This window comes from Nyctereutes procyonoides, unplaced genomic scaffold (genome assembly GCF_905146905.1).
Source record: "Nyctereutes procyonoides isolate TBG_1078 unplaced genomic scaffold, NYPRO_anot_genome, whole genome shotgun sequence".
Lineage (NCBI taxonomy): Eukaryota > Metazoa > Chordata > Mammalia > Carnivora > Canidae > Nyctereutes > Nyctereutes procyonoides.
Window position 1 is genome coordinate 28,033,339 of NW_026575049.1, and position 17,515 is coordinate 28,050,853.

At 57.4% G+C, this 17,515-nt stretch overlaps 1 protein-coding gene across 1 annotated transcript; it reads left to right on the forward strand.

The window, feature by feature from the left end:
• The first annotated feature begins 379 nt into the window (after positions 1 to 379).
• Positions 380 to 16,956, forward strand: MFNG (MFNG O-fucosylpeptide 3-beta-N-acetylglucosaminyltransferase). Its single transcript, XM_055329287.1, has 8 exons — positions 380 to 833; positions 6,274 to 6,322; positions 6,719 to 6,821; positions 7,212 to 7,365; positions 10,738 to 10,823; positions 12,600 to 12,765; positions 14,500 to 14,585; positions 16,000 to 16,956. The coding sequence occupies exons 1-8, from the start codon at positions 585 to 587 to the stop codon at positions 16,052 to 16,054; spliced, it is 948 nt and encodes a 315-aa protein (XP_055185262.1). The 5' UTR covers positions 380 to 584; the 3' UTR covers positions 16,055 to 16,956.
• Positions 16,957 to 17,515: the final 559 nt, after the last annotated feature.

The following is a 17,515-nucleotide window of genomic DNA, read 5'->3' on the forward strand; positions in this document are numbered from 1 at the left end:
ATGAATCTTGGTGAAAGGGAAGGGGCAACCATAGGGAGGATGGGGGGAGCATCCAGGAGGGGGCATAGTGTGAGCAGGAGGGAGGCTGGATAGCAGGACACGGTAAAACAATGGGTGTTGAATGAGCTAAGCCACGGTCTCTGGGGAGCCCGGAGGCTGGAAGGCCCCTCCCTTCCATGGGGTATGGGCGGTTTTGTGTTGTCCCCACCCCCACGGCAGCAGCTGGCCTGCCGGGCGCCGCCGGGGCTGTCCCCTCTGCGAGCCCGCAGCAGCCACCGCTGGGGCTCCCGGGGCCGGCCCGCCCCTCGGGCTGCGCTGGAAGCGGGGCGGGGCCAGGCGCCCCGGAGTCGGGGTGGGAGCAGGCGGGGAGCGGGCGGGAGCAGGTGGAGGGCTGGCGGTGGCAGCGGCGGGGCTGCCGAGGCTCTGCCTCCCTGCCCGGAGCACCGGCTCCCACGTCTCCCCTCCTCGCTGCTCCTGATGCCCCCCTCCTGCCTTTCGCCTTGGCCGGGGGCCCCCACCTAACCAGCCTCGCCTCCCCGTCCTGCTGGGATTCGGGAGCTGAGCTGTCTGGGGTCCCAGGGCCGATGCAGTGCCGCCTCCTCCGCGGCCTGGCCCTCCTCACCCTTCTGTGCATGGGACTCGTCTCCCTACGGTACCACTCGAGCCTGTCCCCACAGGGCATGCAGGAGCCCCCCGGGCTGAGCCCACCAAGCCCTCTGTCCCCCGAGCTGCGGCTGCACGATGTCTTCATTGCGGTCAAGACGACCCGAGCCTTCCACCGCTCCCGCCTGGAGCTGCTGCTCGACACGTGGGTCTCCAGAACCAGGGAACAGGTGACAAGTGGGTGACCGTGGGCCCCAGGAGTGGCCCCTGGCCTGAGGGACTTACAGAGACCTTTCTATTGGGCTGGGGTCCCTGGCGGCCTCCAGGGAGAAGCTGCTGGCCCACTTGCCCAGTCTGGGCTTGTCTTCCCACTCCTTCCTCCCAGGACCAGGGGCTCCTGTGGCCCTGCCTGTGCCCCTCACTGACCCTCTAGCCAGGGGCTCCTCAGGCCCACTACTCCATGTCTTTCAGGGGCCAGGCTGAGCCCCTGCCCTAAGCTCCTCATTCCCTCCTGGGGGCCCCTCTATTCCCTGGCTGTGCTAGCACAGGCTTTGCTCCTGCCCATGTTGGCCCAGCCTGGCCATGGGGACAGTGGGGGGTGCTGGGCAGCTGGGGTAGAGGCCTCTGAGAGGTCCTGGCTCTGACATGTGCCCTGCCAGGCTGCCCCCAGCCCGAGCCCTGGGTGCTGTCCTACTGCCCTGGCTGCGAGGGTGGAGAAGAGGAGCTGAGCCGCTGAGGAGAGGAAGGTCCAGGCCTGTTCTCAGGGAGGGGTGGCTCGCATCCCTTCAGAACTCCTGGCCGCTCCTGCCCCTGTGCCTCTGCTGCCCAGGATGTGCCCAGGGCGTGCCCAGGGCAGTGGGGCCTCAGGGCCTCATCTCCTGTGCTCCTTTTGGCGGGGGCAATTTGGGAGGGAGGGAGGGAGGGAGAGAGGTGTGCTACGAGGTTGGTGGCCTAGGTGATGGCTGGGAGAGGTGAGAGTAGAGGTCTGCCCAACATGTGGGATTGTGTGTGTGTGTGTGTGTGTGTTTGTGTGCACGCGCGCGAGCGTGCACCTGCTTGGAGCCAAAGGGTCAGCGTTAGATGTGCTATGACAAGAGGTGTGTGGATGATGGGGGCGTGTGACTTCTGTCTTTCCGAGGACAAACTGAGTCCCTCCAGCTCTCGCCCTCTCCAGACCCAGTGCCCTCCATAAGCAAAGTCAATGATTTAGGGAGGATGTTGGGAACTGTCTCTGGGGGAGGTGGAGGGACAGCTCTACACACACACACACACACACACACACACACACACACACACACACAGTCCCTACTGTGGCGGCTGGCTCAGCGGGAGGAAGTGACGGAGCCTTTGGAGGGGGTGGGGGCTCCTGGGAGGCTGAGGAGTAGGTGGAGGGGAGGTGATGCCTGCGGAGCCCAGGGCTTTCTGGGGAGAGGGCACTGCTCTGATTTCCTGGCCATGATGTCCTAGCATCTTATTTAACCTTTTCTCCAGTGGGACCCCAGAATCCAGGTCCTTCCCTGGGGCACCACTCAGCTTCTCATCTTGGGGAGATGCTGGTTCCTCCTGCGGAAGCCGCTGAGCCTGGCCCTCCCCGCAGACCTTCCTGTTTATGGCGCTGCGTCTGTGTACCCGGGAGCAGGCCTCACGTGGTCTGAGGCCCCTTCCTGCCTTGTCTTCATCACCATGGTGGTGCCCTTGCCCCGGATGAGGAAACTGAGGTCAGAGTCCCCCTGAAGGCCTGGGGGCTCAGAGCCCCGTGGGACCCAGGCCTCTCTGGTCGGGGCCCTTCATTCTCTCCTGAGACCCAGGATCCCAGAGCCACCTGGTCCCTGTGCTGCAGGAGAGGGTCCTTGGGCCTGCAACCTGGGTGGCTGGGCCTGGCGGGCCCAGATCAGCAAAGGAGAGGAAGCAGTCACCCCCTGTGTGCCTCGAGCTCAGTCCCACATGCCAGCTAGGCAGGCAGTCAGAGGGAATAGCCCTATGTGCTCAGCACCCAAGGGGCTGCACATCAGTTGCCTCATTGTTTAACCACTTGCCAGCCCTGGGTCGTAGGTATCATAGCCCTGTTTTTTGTTTTTTAATTTTATCTATTCATTCATGAGAGACACACAGAGAGAGGCAGAGACACAGGTGGAGGGAGAAGCAGGCTCCTCGAGGGGAGCCCGATGTGGGACTTGATCCCAGGACCCCGGGCTCATGACCTGAGCTGAAGGCAGACGCTCAACTGCTGAGCCACCCACCCCACAGTCCTGTTTTATAGGCCAGGAAACCGAGCACATTTAAGCCAAGATAGAAGATGAAGTCACTCATTTGCACAGCACCCCTCGGCCCCCAGCACTCCGGACAGAGTCTAGAAACCTTGTCCTTAAGCAGAACTGCAAAAAGGAAGGATGCTTACATTGAGGAAGAGGAGGGAAGACAGGGAGACCCATTCTCACCGCACTGCGTCTACAGTCCCTTTGTCTCTACCCTTTGGCTCATCTTTCTCTGTTACCTTGGCCAAGGCCTGCCCCCTTTCAGCCCTCAGTTTCCCTATCTGCACAGGACAGGAGGGTCTGGGAGCCTGTCTCAGCTCTGCCATCAGGAGCAGGCCTGAGCTGGTTAACTCCAGGGCTGGGTGCCCGCCCCAGCTGGTTAAGGGCAGCCGGGTGGCAGGTGGGCCTTTGTGGCGGCAGGCTGGGGCTCTTGCGGCCTTTGTCCCAGGCAGAGGGGGCGGGCCCGGAGGAGGACCCGTTTTGTGATCCATGGGGAGCCTTTCCCTTCCCCACAGTCCCCTTGAGGGCAGTGGGTAGGGGGTGGAGGCAGCAGTGCCAGCCCCACATCCCCCTCCCCTGCAGCAGATGGCCCCCACCCTCCCCTCCCCTGACCCCAGCTGGCTGCCTGTCCTTTTGTTTTCCTGTGAGGTTTTAACCATTGTCAGAGTCTCCTCCTTAGATAAATTTTTTTTTTTCTCCTTAGACAAATTAAATGCAACCCCTGGCTCAGAGGAAACTCTGCCCACTGCTCTGTGCCAATCTCAGGGTTCCCAGGGACTGAAACACCAGCCTCCTGCGCCCGACCCAGCCCCCAGATCTGCTGCAGGACCCCCCTTCCTCCACTGATTCAGGCGTATTCATCCATCAACAAACACACCCTGGCCCATTTGGCTCGTGCTCCAAACTCAAGAGAGTTCCACTATCTGGTGGCTGTTTGGTGGCAAAAGTTTGCCAGGGAGCAGGGCAAGAAAGGCCTGATTTATTTTACTGGCTCCCTGGGGGCTGTGTTGAAAACGACTTGGGGTGGGGACAGGACAGGCCAGGGAGACCAGGGCAAAGGTCGCTGCAACAAAATAGGCAGGAGATGACCAGGGAGGGCTGGGTCTCCGCAGGCCGTGGAGGCTGGTGAGGACGGGGCGCATCCCGGGTAATGTGATGCCACCCCATCCGGGTGCGCAGAATTTGCTGGCAGATTGGATGTGGGGTGTGAAACGAAGAGAGGAGGCAAGGCGACCCCGGCGTGCTGGGTCCCAGCAAGATGGGGAGCACTCAGAGGAGCATAGGTCTGGTGGGGAGGCAGAGCTGGGACACTGAGTCTGAGGCACCTGCTAGGCCCCCTGGGGAGAAGTTGTGGCTGCTGTGGGATTTGATGGCTTCTTGCTGGTGTTGAAAGCCGAGAGGCTGGATAGCACTGCTGAGGCAGTGGACGGGATAGAAGAGGGCCAGTGTCGGGCCGCCTACACTTTCTGCAGGGATATCTGGGACCTCGAGTGTTAGCTGGATCTGAAGGTGGAGACACACCCCAGGGTAGGCGCTCAGAAGGCAGATGCAGGTGTCCTGGAGGTGAGCTGGGTGCCAGGACAGGGGGCTAAATCAAACCTGTGCCCTTCAGGATGCCACTGTCTGGTGGGAGGGACCAAAGGATAGATTTCCATAACCCAGGGGCTGCTGTTACTTACCATCAGGAGCAACAGGTGGCTGAGGGGCACATGGGAGGGGTATCAGGGAAGGCTTCCTGGAGGAGGTGATGACTGAACCAGGAGGTAGGGAGCAAGAAAAGGGCACAGCATGTGCAAAGGCCCAGAGGGATGTGCATGTGTGTGGCACATTTGGGGAACTGAAAGACGTTTGGAGAAGGGGTGGGGCAGGAAGTGGTGAGATAGGCTGCATCAGGTCCAGGGGCTGGGTGGCCCCTCACGGCCACACTTAAGAGGCTGGCCTTTATCCCAAGGGCAGTAGGGAGCCACAGAAGGTGCTAGGTGGGGTGGTGGGCATGGGTATGATCTGATTCTGGTCCTGACAGGAAAAGAGATCAGAAGGTCTTGCACTATTCCACTGAAAGATAATTGGCTCAGAACACCCATGGTTATGGGCCCAGAGGAGACAGGACTCATTTCCTCCTGCCCCTTCCTGTGCCCAACAGTGGCTTCTGGCCTCTGGTGCCTCAGTTTCCCCCAAGATAAAAAGCTAAGCCTGGCTTTGCCGCATCCTCTTTCTTGTTCTTTCTCACATTATCTCCCTTTACGGTCATAGTTCCTCATTTTCCATCTGGGGAAACCGAGTCTCAAAGCAGGGGCTGATCTGATCGGAAAGGCTGGTTCCCGGAAACCAGGGAGAAGTTTGTGACTGAGCAGGGAAGAGCTTGCAGCTGGAGGCAGGACAGGGCTGGCCCCAGTGGTGCCAGAGTGAGGGATGGGGATGTTCAGGGCCTTTAAACAGGTGCGATCCTTTCTCCTTGCTCCTCACTTGGAAAGAGTTCAAAATGGTCCAGGTCCTGGGCAGGGCCACCTAAGGGAGGGTCAGAGGAGACCCTCGCTGTGCTTGGCGGATGGGAGGACCTGCTCGGGCGGGGAGAGGCGCGTGTGCCAGGCAGGGCGTGGAATGGGGGTTAGATGGGTCCCGGCTGTGGGTCTGTCTTGCCACAAGCTGCCTGTGGAGGGTTTGTCTCTGATTCTGTTTGCATGGCCTCTACTTGCCCAGGGGGCGGTGAGGAGAGGTCCGAGGCCTGTGGGTCCGAATCCCAGCTCAGCGGTTGTCACCTGTACAACCGTGGTCTGTCACTCAGCCTCCGCTTTGCCATCTGTGAGGGGGACCGAACACGACACCTGTCTTGAGGTTCAGTGAGGTCAGCAGGAAGCAGGGGTGTACAAGCTGCTGGTGGGGTGCTTCTCCGATCTGGGAGGGGTGGGATTGGATCCTGATGGAAAATTTCTGAAATGTGTAAGGGCCCTGCGCCTGCGCCCGGCGTCTGCGTGGCTGTGAAAGCCATGACTGTCTCTCCAAGTACGTGTGGTGTCCCAGGGTGCGGGTCTTCCCACAGAGAGTCCGTCCTGACAAAGTGTCCAGGGTTGTGTATGTGTGGTGACAGAGGGGCCGTGTGGGACTTCAGTGTGTGTTTGTGCATGACATTTGAGAGGGTGTGTGACTCTGGTAGGGTCCCCACGGTGCTGGCCTGCAAGGCTGCTCGTGCAAATGACACTGTGGCCTGATGCACGCTGTGAAGCTGTGCTGTGTGTATTGTAAGGCGGGGTCGCTGAGAAAGTCATGTTGTCTTCAAGGGGTGTGTGATGATGTTGGGAGGGCTGTGTGTCTGTCACTGATGGAGGACAGAGGTCTGGACAGGTACTTCGGCAGAGGCTTGGCTGTGGGCTGCCCTTGGCCGACTCTGGTCCTGACTCCTCTTTTTCCTTCTTAGACATTCGTCTTCACCGACAGCCCAGATGAAGGCCTCCAGGAGAGACTGGGTAACTCTGGGTGGGGTGAGGGCCCTTCAGCTGTTTCCAGGGAAAGCTAGGGTGGCTGTCCCCTGGCGTGGGGTCCCCAGGAAACAGGGCTGCTCTCCCTTGGCATGTAGGGATCCCCTTTGCCTGGGAGGGGAGCAGGCTTCTTCCCTGGAATCGGGTGTAGGTGTGAGGAGGGGCTCTCCTGGACGGTACCCTGGCCTCCTCGGTCCCAGCCCAGCCTCCCGTTCATTAGCTCTGCGGTCCTGGGAGGGTCAGCCCTCCCTGGCCTCAGTCTCCCCATGTGTAAAATGGGAGTGATGGACCGCTCCAGGCTGGGGTCTCGCTCCACATTCTCACAGTGTGCAGGGCTGTGGGAAGGACCTGGACAGGTCCCCTGACTTGTCCCCACTTCTCCAGGGTCCCACCTTATGGTCACCAACTGCTCTGCTGAGCACAGCCACCCCGCGCTGTCCTGCAAGATGGCTGCTGAGTTTGACACCTTCTTGGCCAGTGGGCTGCGGTGAGTACATCTGGGTCTCTGGGGGCAGGTGCTACCTTTGCCTCAGGCTAGTTCCCCAAATAGGGTGTTGTGTCAAAAAAGTGAAGTTGGCTGGGTCTGGTGAATTTACTCATGTAAGGGCCTCCCGGGGTCTGTCTCTGGGCAGACAGTCTGGGTTCAAGTCTTGCCCTTCACTGACTGTGTGACCTTGGGCAAGTGCCTTAACCTTTCTGAGCTTTGGTCCCCGCCTGGGAAGTGGGCACACTTTCCTCAGGAGCTCACACAGATGCTGTGTGGCTCAGAGCATGGGCCTTCAGGTTTGCTACCCTCAGTGCCTAAGTCTGCTGATTATGGGGGGGCGCGGGAGGCCCCTTGGGAACCCTCCTCTAAGCTCCCCTTCCGTCCCCACAGGTGGTTCTGCCACGTGGATGACGACAACTATGTGAACCCAAGGGCGCTGCTGAGGCTGCTAAAAACCTTCCCCCAGACTCGGGACGTCTACCTGGGCCGGCCCAGCCTGAACCGGCCTATCCGTGCTTCGGAGCCCAGGCCGCACAACCGCACGGTGGGTCCCTCCCTTCCTCCCTCTGCTTTGGTCCCGGGTGTCCGCCGGGGCCCGGCGGGGGCGGGGCCAGGCCGGGGCGGGGCCGCGCGGGGCGGGACCAGGGCGGAGTCACGATCCTGTCTTCTCGGTGAAACCCGGAGGCTGAGTTAATGCAGGTGAGGCGGTGAGGCGCAGAGCCCGGCACACAGTAGGGCCTGAGCCACTGAGGAGGGGTGGCTCGTTCTGGTCACACAGTGAAAGGGGTGTGGGGCATGGGGGGGATGAGCGGAGGCTTCCTGACTATGGCTGGACTCCTGGCCCCTGGTATCTTCATGTCGTTGTTCAGGATGTTCAAATGCCGAATACCGCTGGGCTGGGTGGTGAACTGCGCTGCCCCCAACCCCTGAGCACTCCCCTCCCCTCGGCACTCCTCCTCTCTCCAGACTCCACTGACTGGCAACTAAAGAGGTGCCACTTGGCACAATGGGGTCCCCAGCACCGACCTCAGCTCCAGACCTAGAGGGACGCTCATGAGGGCTGTGAGATTTAGGAAACAAATACACCAAAAAATCAGGGTAATAGTTAAATTGGACTTACAGATAAACAGGGAAGAATTTTTTATTTTATTTTTAAAGATTTTATTTATTTATTCGTGAGAGACAGAGAGAGAGGTGCAGAGACACAGGCAGAGGGAGAAGCAGGCTCTAGGCAGGGAGCCCGATGTGGGACTCGATCCCAGGACCCTAGGATCATGCCCTGGGCCGAAGGCAGGTGCTAAACCGTGGAGCCACCCAGGCTGCCTGGGAAGAATTTTTTAGCATAAGTATGTAGCATCGTTCTCTTCTGGTCCCCAGGACCCACCAGGCTTCTGGTGTCGGTGTGGCCCAGGCCCCCAGGGCCCCAAGGAAAAGGCTAATCAGGGGGTCCCCCTCCCTAGAGGCAGCATGTGGAGCAGGAGCTGGGCCTTCAGTAGGGCTCTCTGCCTCCCGGGCTCACCATCTGCTTCACTAGAGGAGGAAACACAAAAGTTTAATTATCAGCAGCTACATGGCCTCTGAGCCCTAATTAAATCCTCTTGGGCCCTGGGGGCGTGTAGGTGAGTCAACTCCAGGTGAGGGTGGGGTGCCCCAGGCTCCTGCACCGCCACATGCTTGGCCGTAGGGGTTGAGAACGTTGCTCTGGAGCCCGACTCCGTGGCTTCACACACCAGCTCTGCTACCTCCTGGCTTCATGACCTTTGCTCAAGTCACCCCACCTTTCTGTGCCTCAGTTTCCTCATCTGCAAAGTGGATAATAACCATCCCCATCTAACAGGGTGGTTGTGAGCAAAAAAAGGAACAATCAAATGAGGTCACTACCCAAGTGCTTAGAATGGGACCTGGCATGGATGACACTGGTGAGTGTCCAGTGGTCAGTACCCAACCCAGCTCAGCCTTCCTCTTGGGGCTCCTGCCTCCTGTGTGGGTTCAGCACCTGCTGGGCACACCCAGGCCCCAACCCCACATCGTGCACTAATTCCCTCCTTGCACACACTCCACCAGTGGGATCCCTAGACTCTGCCCCAAAGTGTCCAGGCTGCTTGGATTCTGGGGATCCCCCTGGGCTGTGTGTGTTGGGGCAGGGACAGCAAAAGGGAGTGAGAGTTCTGGCACAGGCGCAGTCCCAACTCTGGGACCTCCTTTCTCTGCACCTTGTCACCTCATCTGTGGCCACAGGACACTGTACATCTGTGCTCAGCATTAGGCACTTCTACTGTTACTGCTGTTGGTACTTTAATTATCTGGGACCAGAAGCCCTGGACCCATAAGTCATTCAACAAGCCTTGATTGGCACCTCCTCGGTTCATTCTGCTTTGTTGAAACCTGGCCTCTAATTTAAGAGGGCGGCATTTCCAGAAGTAGCTCATAGGGGTCTTCAGGAGGAGGACACAGGGCCGGCAGAACTGGAGCAGATGTGCTCACAGGTGACAAGTCTGAGGCTCAGAGAGGAGCAGTGACTTTCTCAAGGTTGCTGGAGGCTGAGGCCCCAGTGTCACGCTTCCTGACCTCCTGCCCGGGGCTCTCACTGCTGCGTCATGGGATAACCCAGCCCCATGCAACATGCATGAGTGAAGCACCAACCATGTACTTGGGCGAAGGTAACCGTGGGGAACTTGTTGGTTAAGAGATGGCACAGCTGAAGGGTGCAGTGTTTGCCAAAAGCCTTCAAGAAGGTCAGGAGTTCTGACGTCATGAGTCCTCACAGAGGAGGCGGGAGCAGAAAGTGGTTTAAACCCCAAGGGAGGGGAACCCTGGCTGGCGCAGCGGTTTAGCGCCTGCCTTTGGCCCAGCCCAGGGTGCAATCCTGGAGATCCGGGATCGAGTCCCATGTCAGGCTCCTGGTGCATGGAGCCTGCTTCTCCCTCTGCCTGTGTCTCTGCCTCTCTCTCTCTTTCTCTCTGTGTGACTATCATAAATTAAAAAACAAAACAAAACCCCAAGGGAGGTGTTTGGTTCCTGAGCCTGAGAAGTCAAGGGGTTTGCTGGCCTCGGGGGCTCACAGGCCTCTCTGTCTTTCTCTCTTTACCCCGTGAGAGGCCTCGTTCCCTCCTTGTGCAGAAAAGCTTTCTCAGTGCCAGGAGCAAAGAGTGGCGAGGCCGGTGCAAGTGGCGTGGCATAGGTGGCATCACGACTACTGCTCCCAGGCCTGGTGACCCCGTGGAAAGCGTCTCTTCCTCCCAGTTAGCATATGGAGCTCAGGGAAGAGCTCTGATTGGCTGGCCCAAGTCACGTGCCTGTCACTGAGCCAATCGCTGGGTTGAGTGTGGCCGTGTGATCCACCATTTCTGGGGCGCCTGCCCACCTCCTGCCCAGGGAGCGGTGCTATTTGGCAGCCCCTCCTGAACCACCTGGGGAGGGGTAGAGGGACTTCTCTGGGGAAAGGGGTGAGGTGTGCTGGGCGGACAGATATGATACACATTCTCTTTAAGTGAAATCCAGCCAGACTGGGGTCTAATTAGAAACTCCATCACTCTTAATTAGCCATGTGACTTTGGGCCTCGGTTTTCTTGTCTATAAAATGGGCATGGGGCACCTGGGTGGCTCAGTGGTTGAGCATCTACCTTTGGCTCAGGGTGTGATCCCGGGGTCCTGGGATCAAGTCCCGCATCCGGCTCCCCGCAGGGAGCCTGCTTCTCCCTCTGCCTGTCTCTGCCTCTCTCTGTTTCTCTCATAAATAAGTAAATAAAATTTTTTTAAAAAATGTGCATAATAATGCCAGGCTGTAGCAAGGCTTTAGTGAAATATGAAATAAAAAGGTTTTGAGCCGTGCTGGTTGGGGGTGAGGGGTGGTCCAGCTGTTGCCCCGATCCCCAGGCTCACCTTGCACCTTGGCCCTCCCCACCTCTCCCCCCAGAGGCAGGTACAGTTCTGGTTTGCCACTGGGGGTGCTGGCTTCTGCATCAACCGCAAACTGGCATTGAAGATGGCCCCATGGGCCAGGTAAGCAAAGCTGCACAGGAGGGTGGGGGAGAGTGGAGCCTGCTGTAGGGGGTGCCGTTGCAGCAGGGAGGGCTTGAGAGTGAGCTGAGGAGAAAATGCCTCTCATTCATGCTGTGTCACAGAGCTACACAGTGGTGAGAAAGCCACCTGCCATCCTGTGCACTCTGCCACACACAGGCAAGTTGTGTAATCTCTGGGAGCCTCAGTGTCCCCATCTGTAAGATGGACCTGATTATATGATAGCTAATGGGTGGTGTGAAGGGTGGAATGTGACAATATTTATGCTGGCACCTGGTCCCCAATGTCACAGGGGAGGTGAAGGCCAAGTGTAGAGGCATTCAGAGGAAGGAAGAGTAGGGCCTTCTGCTAGTAGGAAGGCTTCCTGGAAGAGGTGGCCTTTGAACTAGGATGGCCCTAGAGGCCCCCCACTCATGTGAAGGTGGGAAGTGGAAGCTCCCAGTATGGGGTAAGGGCACTGGTATTCTAGAGAGGAAGTGGCAAAGGCTTGGCCTCTCCAGGTCCGCTGGGGTAGGATGTTGTTATAACAGCAACATCAGTGTCGCTACCTTGTATCGAGGGCTGACTGGAGCCAGGCCTGAGCTTCACCAAGAGTATCCTGAACTGGGGAGGAAGGCATGTCCACTTTGTTTCCACCTCTAAGGAGATGGAAGTGTGAGAGGTTGAGCCAGTGACTGGTCCAAGGTCACCCAGGTCCAAGGTCACTCAGCAGCTGGGTTTGGCCACAAGACCTGCCTGCTTTGCCACTATACCACCCTAGCCTGCTCTGACCTGGATGGGAATGGTCATCGCGGGGGGTCAGGGGGACTCAGGCCCTGGTTGGGAGGGGTAATGCTGTCTTAGGGCCTGTCGACAGCAGGTCTATACACATACACCAGGGGTACTCCCTGTACCTGGTGCCCCCATCTGGGCTTCTGTCCACCTTTATGGTGTATTTGTGTGAATTGGTAAAGGTACCCCCTTTGGCCAGGTGCAACCTCTGGGCACAGCCTGGATGGGAAAGGAAGGCTGGGTTTCTGCACCCGCTGGGCCCCTTGGTCAGGCATTCTGTGCAGTGGGGCAGCCTGCCTGACCTGGCCCTCAGGGATGTCTACGGGGTATGCAGCCAGGTGATGTCCCTCCCTGGGACACTGCCCCTTCCTCCTCGACATCTGGCTGATTCCAGTGCGTCTTGTAAGACTCCATTTAAAGCCTGCCATTGTCATGGTTAAATAAAAAGCAAAACAAAAGACTGCCACCTCCTCTGGGAAGCCCACCTTACCGTCCTGTGTCACCCAGGCCTCATGCTTCCCTTTGACTTAGTGCCAGTCCTGCTCCTAAGTGACTTGTCCATCTGCCTCCACTCAGAATGGGGGCTGCTATCGAGGGCAGGAAGCTTTTCTTTCTTATCTCTGTATCTGCAACCCTAGCACGGTACCTGGCACCAGGTAGATCCTCAAGCCCAGCCACGAATGAGTGAGCGAATGAATGTACAGAAAGGAAAAGGTACATTTATAAAGGGCTTCTTCTTGCCATTCTTCCACTTAATCTTCACAATAGCCCAGTGAGGGTTATCACGCCCATTTCATAGAAGAGGATGCCAAGGCTCCCCAGGTTTGTGGCTTGCCCAAAGTCACACAGCACACAGGAGGCAGATGCTAGAGTTGAAGCTCTGCTCTGCTCAGTGGCCACGGTGGACAGAGGGCCTTCGGGGAGGCAGGGGGAGCTCTGGGTGCTGAGGGCCTGGGCCAGTGGCCTCAGCATGGCTCTGTGTCTCAGTGGCTCCCGCTTCGTGGAAACATCTGCCCTCATCCGGTTGCCTGATGACTGCACTGTGGGCTACATCGTGGAGTGCAAGCTACGGGGCCACCTGCAGCCCAGCCCCCTCTTCCACTCCCACCTGGAGACCTTGCAGCTGCTGGGGGCTGCTCAGCTCCCAGAGCAGGTGAGCTTTCCTGAGAGCAATGGGAGAGGGGTACCTGTGGGGACTGTCCCCTACTGATGATGACACCAAGGCCCAAGGTGGGAGAGCACCCTCTGACTCAGCCAAGGGTTAGCATTTGTGATGCTCAAATTCTTTGGTCTGGTCCCGGAATGAATGCCAGCTGGAGGGGCTTGCATGGATCAGAGGAAGCTTGCCTTTGGGTTCAGACCGCTCGGCTCCCTGCCTGCTCCCTCTGGTCCGTCTGTTCCTTCTTCAACCTTCCAGCTTCCCACATTCCTCCAAAGGGGCCAGGCCTGCCCTTTTCAGCTCTGTCTGTTGGCTTCCCACCTTCATCGAAGCTTACCTGCCTGCTGCCTTCTTTCTAACCCAGATGTTGCTGGCAAAGAGCAGGTGTTTAGGGGGAAAGCTCAGGTGTAATGTCTGGCTGGGGGAGGGGGACCCCATTTACCACCTGGCAAGCCACAACTCCGCAGAGGCCCGGCTGGCTCTACCTTGCACACGTGGCCCTCCTACTCATGGGTGGCTTGTCCCAGAGGTGATCCTGGCTGGGAAGGCCTCTGGGGTCCTCCACCCAATGGTGCAAGTCAGGAGCCTTTGGTAGCAAGGGACAGAAATGCAATGCAGTCTGGTCCAACAAACAAGGACATTGTATGGGCTCTTGAACCTGAGAGACTAGAGGCTGGCTTGCTACTTCTGGCTGAGTCTGCGTGCTCAGGCTGTCCTCACTTTCATCTGTTCCCTGACATTGGGCTCACCCCCTCTGGCAGGCTTGCCCCCTTCAGGTGGGCAAGATTTCCAGGATTCTGCCCCACCCACAGGAGGAGAGCTCCTCCCTCTGCCACGGTCCAGGGCTGGTGCTTGTTGGTGCTTGTTGGTGCTTGTTGGTCGGAAGGCCTGCTTATGTCCTCGACCAGGGCCAAGAGTTAGTATTGGTTCACCAAGCTCTGGAACTGGGGTGTGGGTGTGGTCCCAATAAGACCTTCAGGGCCTGAAGCCAGGAAACGGCAGGGGGCAGATTTGGGGCAGCCAAAACCAGGCACCATAATGGCTGAGATTTTCAGAGTACCATGCTGGTGGCCTTATCTGCTTTAACTCTCTGGTTCCTTACAACCTTTGCAAGAAGTCAGCGCTAACATTCCCATTCTGTAGGTAGGGACAGTGAGGCCCAGGGAGCTGAACTAACCATGGCACAGCTAACATAAGGCAGAGGGGGATTTGAACCCTGCCTGGGTGGCTCCTAAGCCCATAGTCTTTAACTGCTCTGGTCAACTGCCTCTCGACAAGGGGCATTATCCCAAGTTCTCATTGTGTGTGGAGTACCTGAAGCTCTGGATGGAGAGGAGCTTCATCCCCACAGAGAGTCCCTACATAGAGTCTCCAGAAACCTCTGTCCAGGCATGGAATTTACTGGAAGTGAGCCTTCCCCTCTTGAGACTCAGTGTCCTAGTCTATAGGCAAGGGACTCGTTCCAGCTTCTCAGGTAGGGTAGACTGCTGGGGAATGTAAATAGGGTCTGGGCCAGACAGTGCCCTACAATCTCGAAGTACCTTGAGGAGTGGGGTGGGCTCTTCAGTGGAGCCCAGAGGGCTAGGGTGGAATTTCAGGGATAGAAGCAGGGTCTCTGTGCCCCATCTCAGAATGCCCTATGTGCCTTCCCTGCTTCTGCCCAAACACCTCCCCCTTCTGGGGTCCCCAGTGAGACATCCCACCAACCTTCCCTTTTTCTCTGCCTAGGTCACTCTCAGCTATGGTGTCTTTGAGGGCAAGCTCAATGTCATTAAGCTACAAGGCCCCTTCTCCCCTGAGGAGGACCCTTCCAGGTGAGTCTGTAGGGTTGGAGGAGTCGAGGCCGAGGCCAGGCATCTAGAGAGAAGGGAGCCTGGAAGTAGGGAAGGCCTTGGTTGCTGATGGCACAGAGCTGGGGGTGCAGGGAGTGGATTTCAGTCTCTGTTTTGCCCTGGGATTGCTGTGTGACCTTGGGTGAATCCCATCCTTTCTCTGACCCTCAGTCTCCCCATGCCTAACACAAGGAGGCTGGGTGTTGTGGATCTGAGGGCTCTCACAGCCCTGACCCTCAGGGATTCCTCAGGACCCTCTGAAACACTGAAGAATGTCTTCACAGAGCAAAGGAGATCCTCTGTTGGAAGAACTGCAGGCCCTGATGGGAAATTAATTTTTAGTTGAGCTTTTGTCAGCTCTCTGTTTCTTTGATGATACTCTTCCATGGTTCTTTTCAGTAGGTAGATGGTTGGAAAGGGGGCTAAAGGGCCACTCATGCACCTTCCAGTTCTGCCTCACAAAAAGGCCACAGGGAGGTTAGGGCGTTTGGCTCAGACCCGGCTGCTGTAGAGCATCTAGGAGCATAGCCTGCGACACGCTGCGGTGGGAGGACTGGCTGCTGGAGGAAGTAGGAGAAGCCACTGTGGCTGAGATGCAGGAGAGAGAGAGCGGCGGCAAGTGTAGTTGGAGGGGGTGGCTGAGGCCTCCCCAGGGCCTTGTAGGCTCCGTCTGGAACTCCTGGGGGAACCAGGACTCCTGGCTCTGAAGTTCTGCAGAGCTGTCTGTCTGGGGCAGAGGCTCACAACTGTTTGAGGTGCCCTGGGGCCAGGGCTGCGTTGGACAAGTTAGACATTACGAGGAGGCAGAGTTTAGCTCAATATAGGAAAAAAATTCAAATTTCAGAGGTGACATCTACTGCCTTCAAATGGGTGAGCTCCTCATCTGTGGAAATGTACAAGCTATGGCTCTACTGCCAGGAGGGTTATGAGCAGATGTGAAATTCTCTCAAAGCCTGAAGATTCTTGAATCCAAAGGTTCCCACCTCATAGGGCTGGAGCCAACTGGGCCCTCAGATACATGTGATCAGATAGTCTGGCTTCAGCTGGGGTCTCTTCATAGCATCTCTGTCCTTTGAAGTCTCTCTAAACCAGTGGTTTTCACGAGGGGCCATCCACCCTGGGGGGGGCATTTGGCAACATCTGGAGACATTTTGGGTTGTGATGACTCAAGGGGATTCTACAGACATCAAGTGGGTAGAGGCTGGGGGTGCTGCTGAACATCCTACAACGCACAGGCTACCCCACAACAAAGAATTACCTGGCCCTAAATTTTAATAGTGCTGGGGTGGAGAAATCCTGCTCTAAACCATCTCTGTGGCATGTACTCCCCTAGGAGCCCATGGAGTGAGTGTAGGAGTTGGGGTGACCATCTTGTCCATTTCTGATCTCTTTACAGGTTCCGTTCCCTCCATTGTCTCCTATACCCAGACACTCCTTGGTGTCCAAGCTGATGGCCAGATGAACCCTGAACCACTGGGCAAAGTTTGGGAAGAGGCTTCTGGTTGTCCTCGGCCTCACCAGGCAACCCTGGGGATCTGCGGCAAGTGCCCTTTGGTGGGCAGGCCCCAACAGGGCCTCTGACTGGTGGGCCAGCCTAGGCTCAGATGGTGGCAGTGAAAGCATCATGGCCCCTGGGAAATGGGTTGGACAGCCCAGAAAACACGTGCACCAGGTGAGGGCCAGAGAGGCCCCCGGCACTGGGCTTCTGTGGGCCTTGGGTGGCTGAATTGAACAAGTATGGGGGTGTCTTTGAGCTGGGCTGGGGCTAAGGGGTCTTAACCCTCCAGAAAATTACATGGGCCCCTGGGTGGGATCTGGCCTCCATCCCCAGCTCTGGTCTCTGTCATGCCCCTGGGGTCAAGCACTGGGCCACCCACTCCTGGCTCCCTTGCCTGGATCCCCAAGCACTGAGGGGACCCAGGTGGACTAATGGCAGACCCAGTGTCTGTGGAAGATATGGTCATTGCTGACCAGTGTCCAGCTCCTTGTACCAACCCATTGCTAGCAGATCCCATTTTGTTTGGAGTATCGGCATGCCCAAACCTCGATGATGGATCATGATGGATCCCGGCCAATTGTGACGATCCTTTTGCTCACTTTCCCAGCTTCTCTTGCTCAGTCTGTTGGTGCAAATTAAACAAAGCCAACAGAGAGGCTCCTGGGGAAGATTTTGCAGGGGGAAGATTTTGCTCCTGGGGAAGATGGGGTCATCTTCATGCTGTGAACGTGGGTGTGATGTTTGGATCTGAGGCCGTTACCTTGTTATCATGAAGGAAGGGCCATGACAATCATGTACACCTGTCCCTTTTGGCCTCTGGTTCTGTAAGAAAATTAAACCCTTACTTGTATAAACCTCTCTTGGTCCAGTTTTCTGTTATGGGCAGCCAGTGTGTTCCTGACTGGGGCAGGCTCTTAGGTCTGCCTGTCACAGTGGTGATGGTGGTGTTGACTTGGATCCTGAGCTAGATGTCCCTGCATCCTCTGCCTTTGCTTGCTGTAGATATAACCTTGAAGAATCCATTTGGTCTCTCTGGCCATTTTGCCCATTTTATAGATGAGAGAAGGAACACCTTCTCCTTGGATTGATATCTGGGTGAAATGACAGTGTTGGTAAAGGGCTCAGCACAGACTCTGGCACAGAAAAGGAAGGGTTCAGTGAGCAGGGACTGTTACTAGTGTGTATGTGAGTCAGGGTGTGTGAGGGTATGCATGGGTGTGTGTGTGTACACACACGCGTGACATGCGTATAAACAGGCATGCACCACACGTGTCCTTAGGCACAGACCTGTGTAGAAAGGGGACACCACACAACCCCATGCATGAGGTGCTGGTATGCCAGGAGCTACTTCTCCTTTACTCTGCCCTCAAAACCTGGGTTGGGGGTCACCAGAGAATTGGGAGAGGCAGAGTGG

Coding starts and splice junctions, on each gene's coding strand:
- MFNG (XM_055329287.1), top strand. CDS start 585: ATGCAGTGCCGCCTCCTCCGCGGCCTGGCCCTCCTCACCCTTCTGTGC. Junction 6,822..7,211: donor TTCTTGGCCAGTGGGCTGCG/GTGAGTACATCT, acceptor CCGTCCCCACAG/GTGGTTCTGCCACGTGGATG. Junction 12,766..14,499: donor CTGCTCAGCTCCCAGAGCAG/GTGAGCTTTCCT, acceptor TTCTCTGCCTAG/GTCACTCTCAGCTATGGTGT.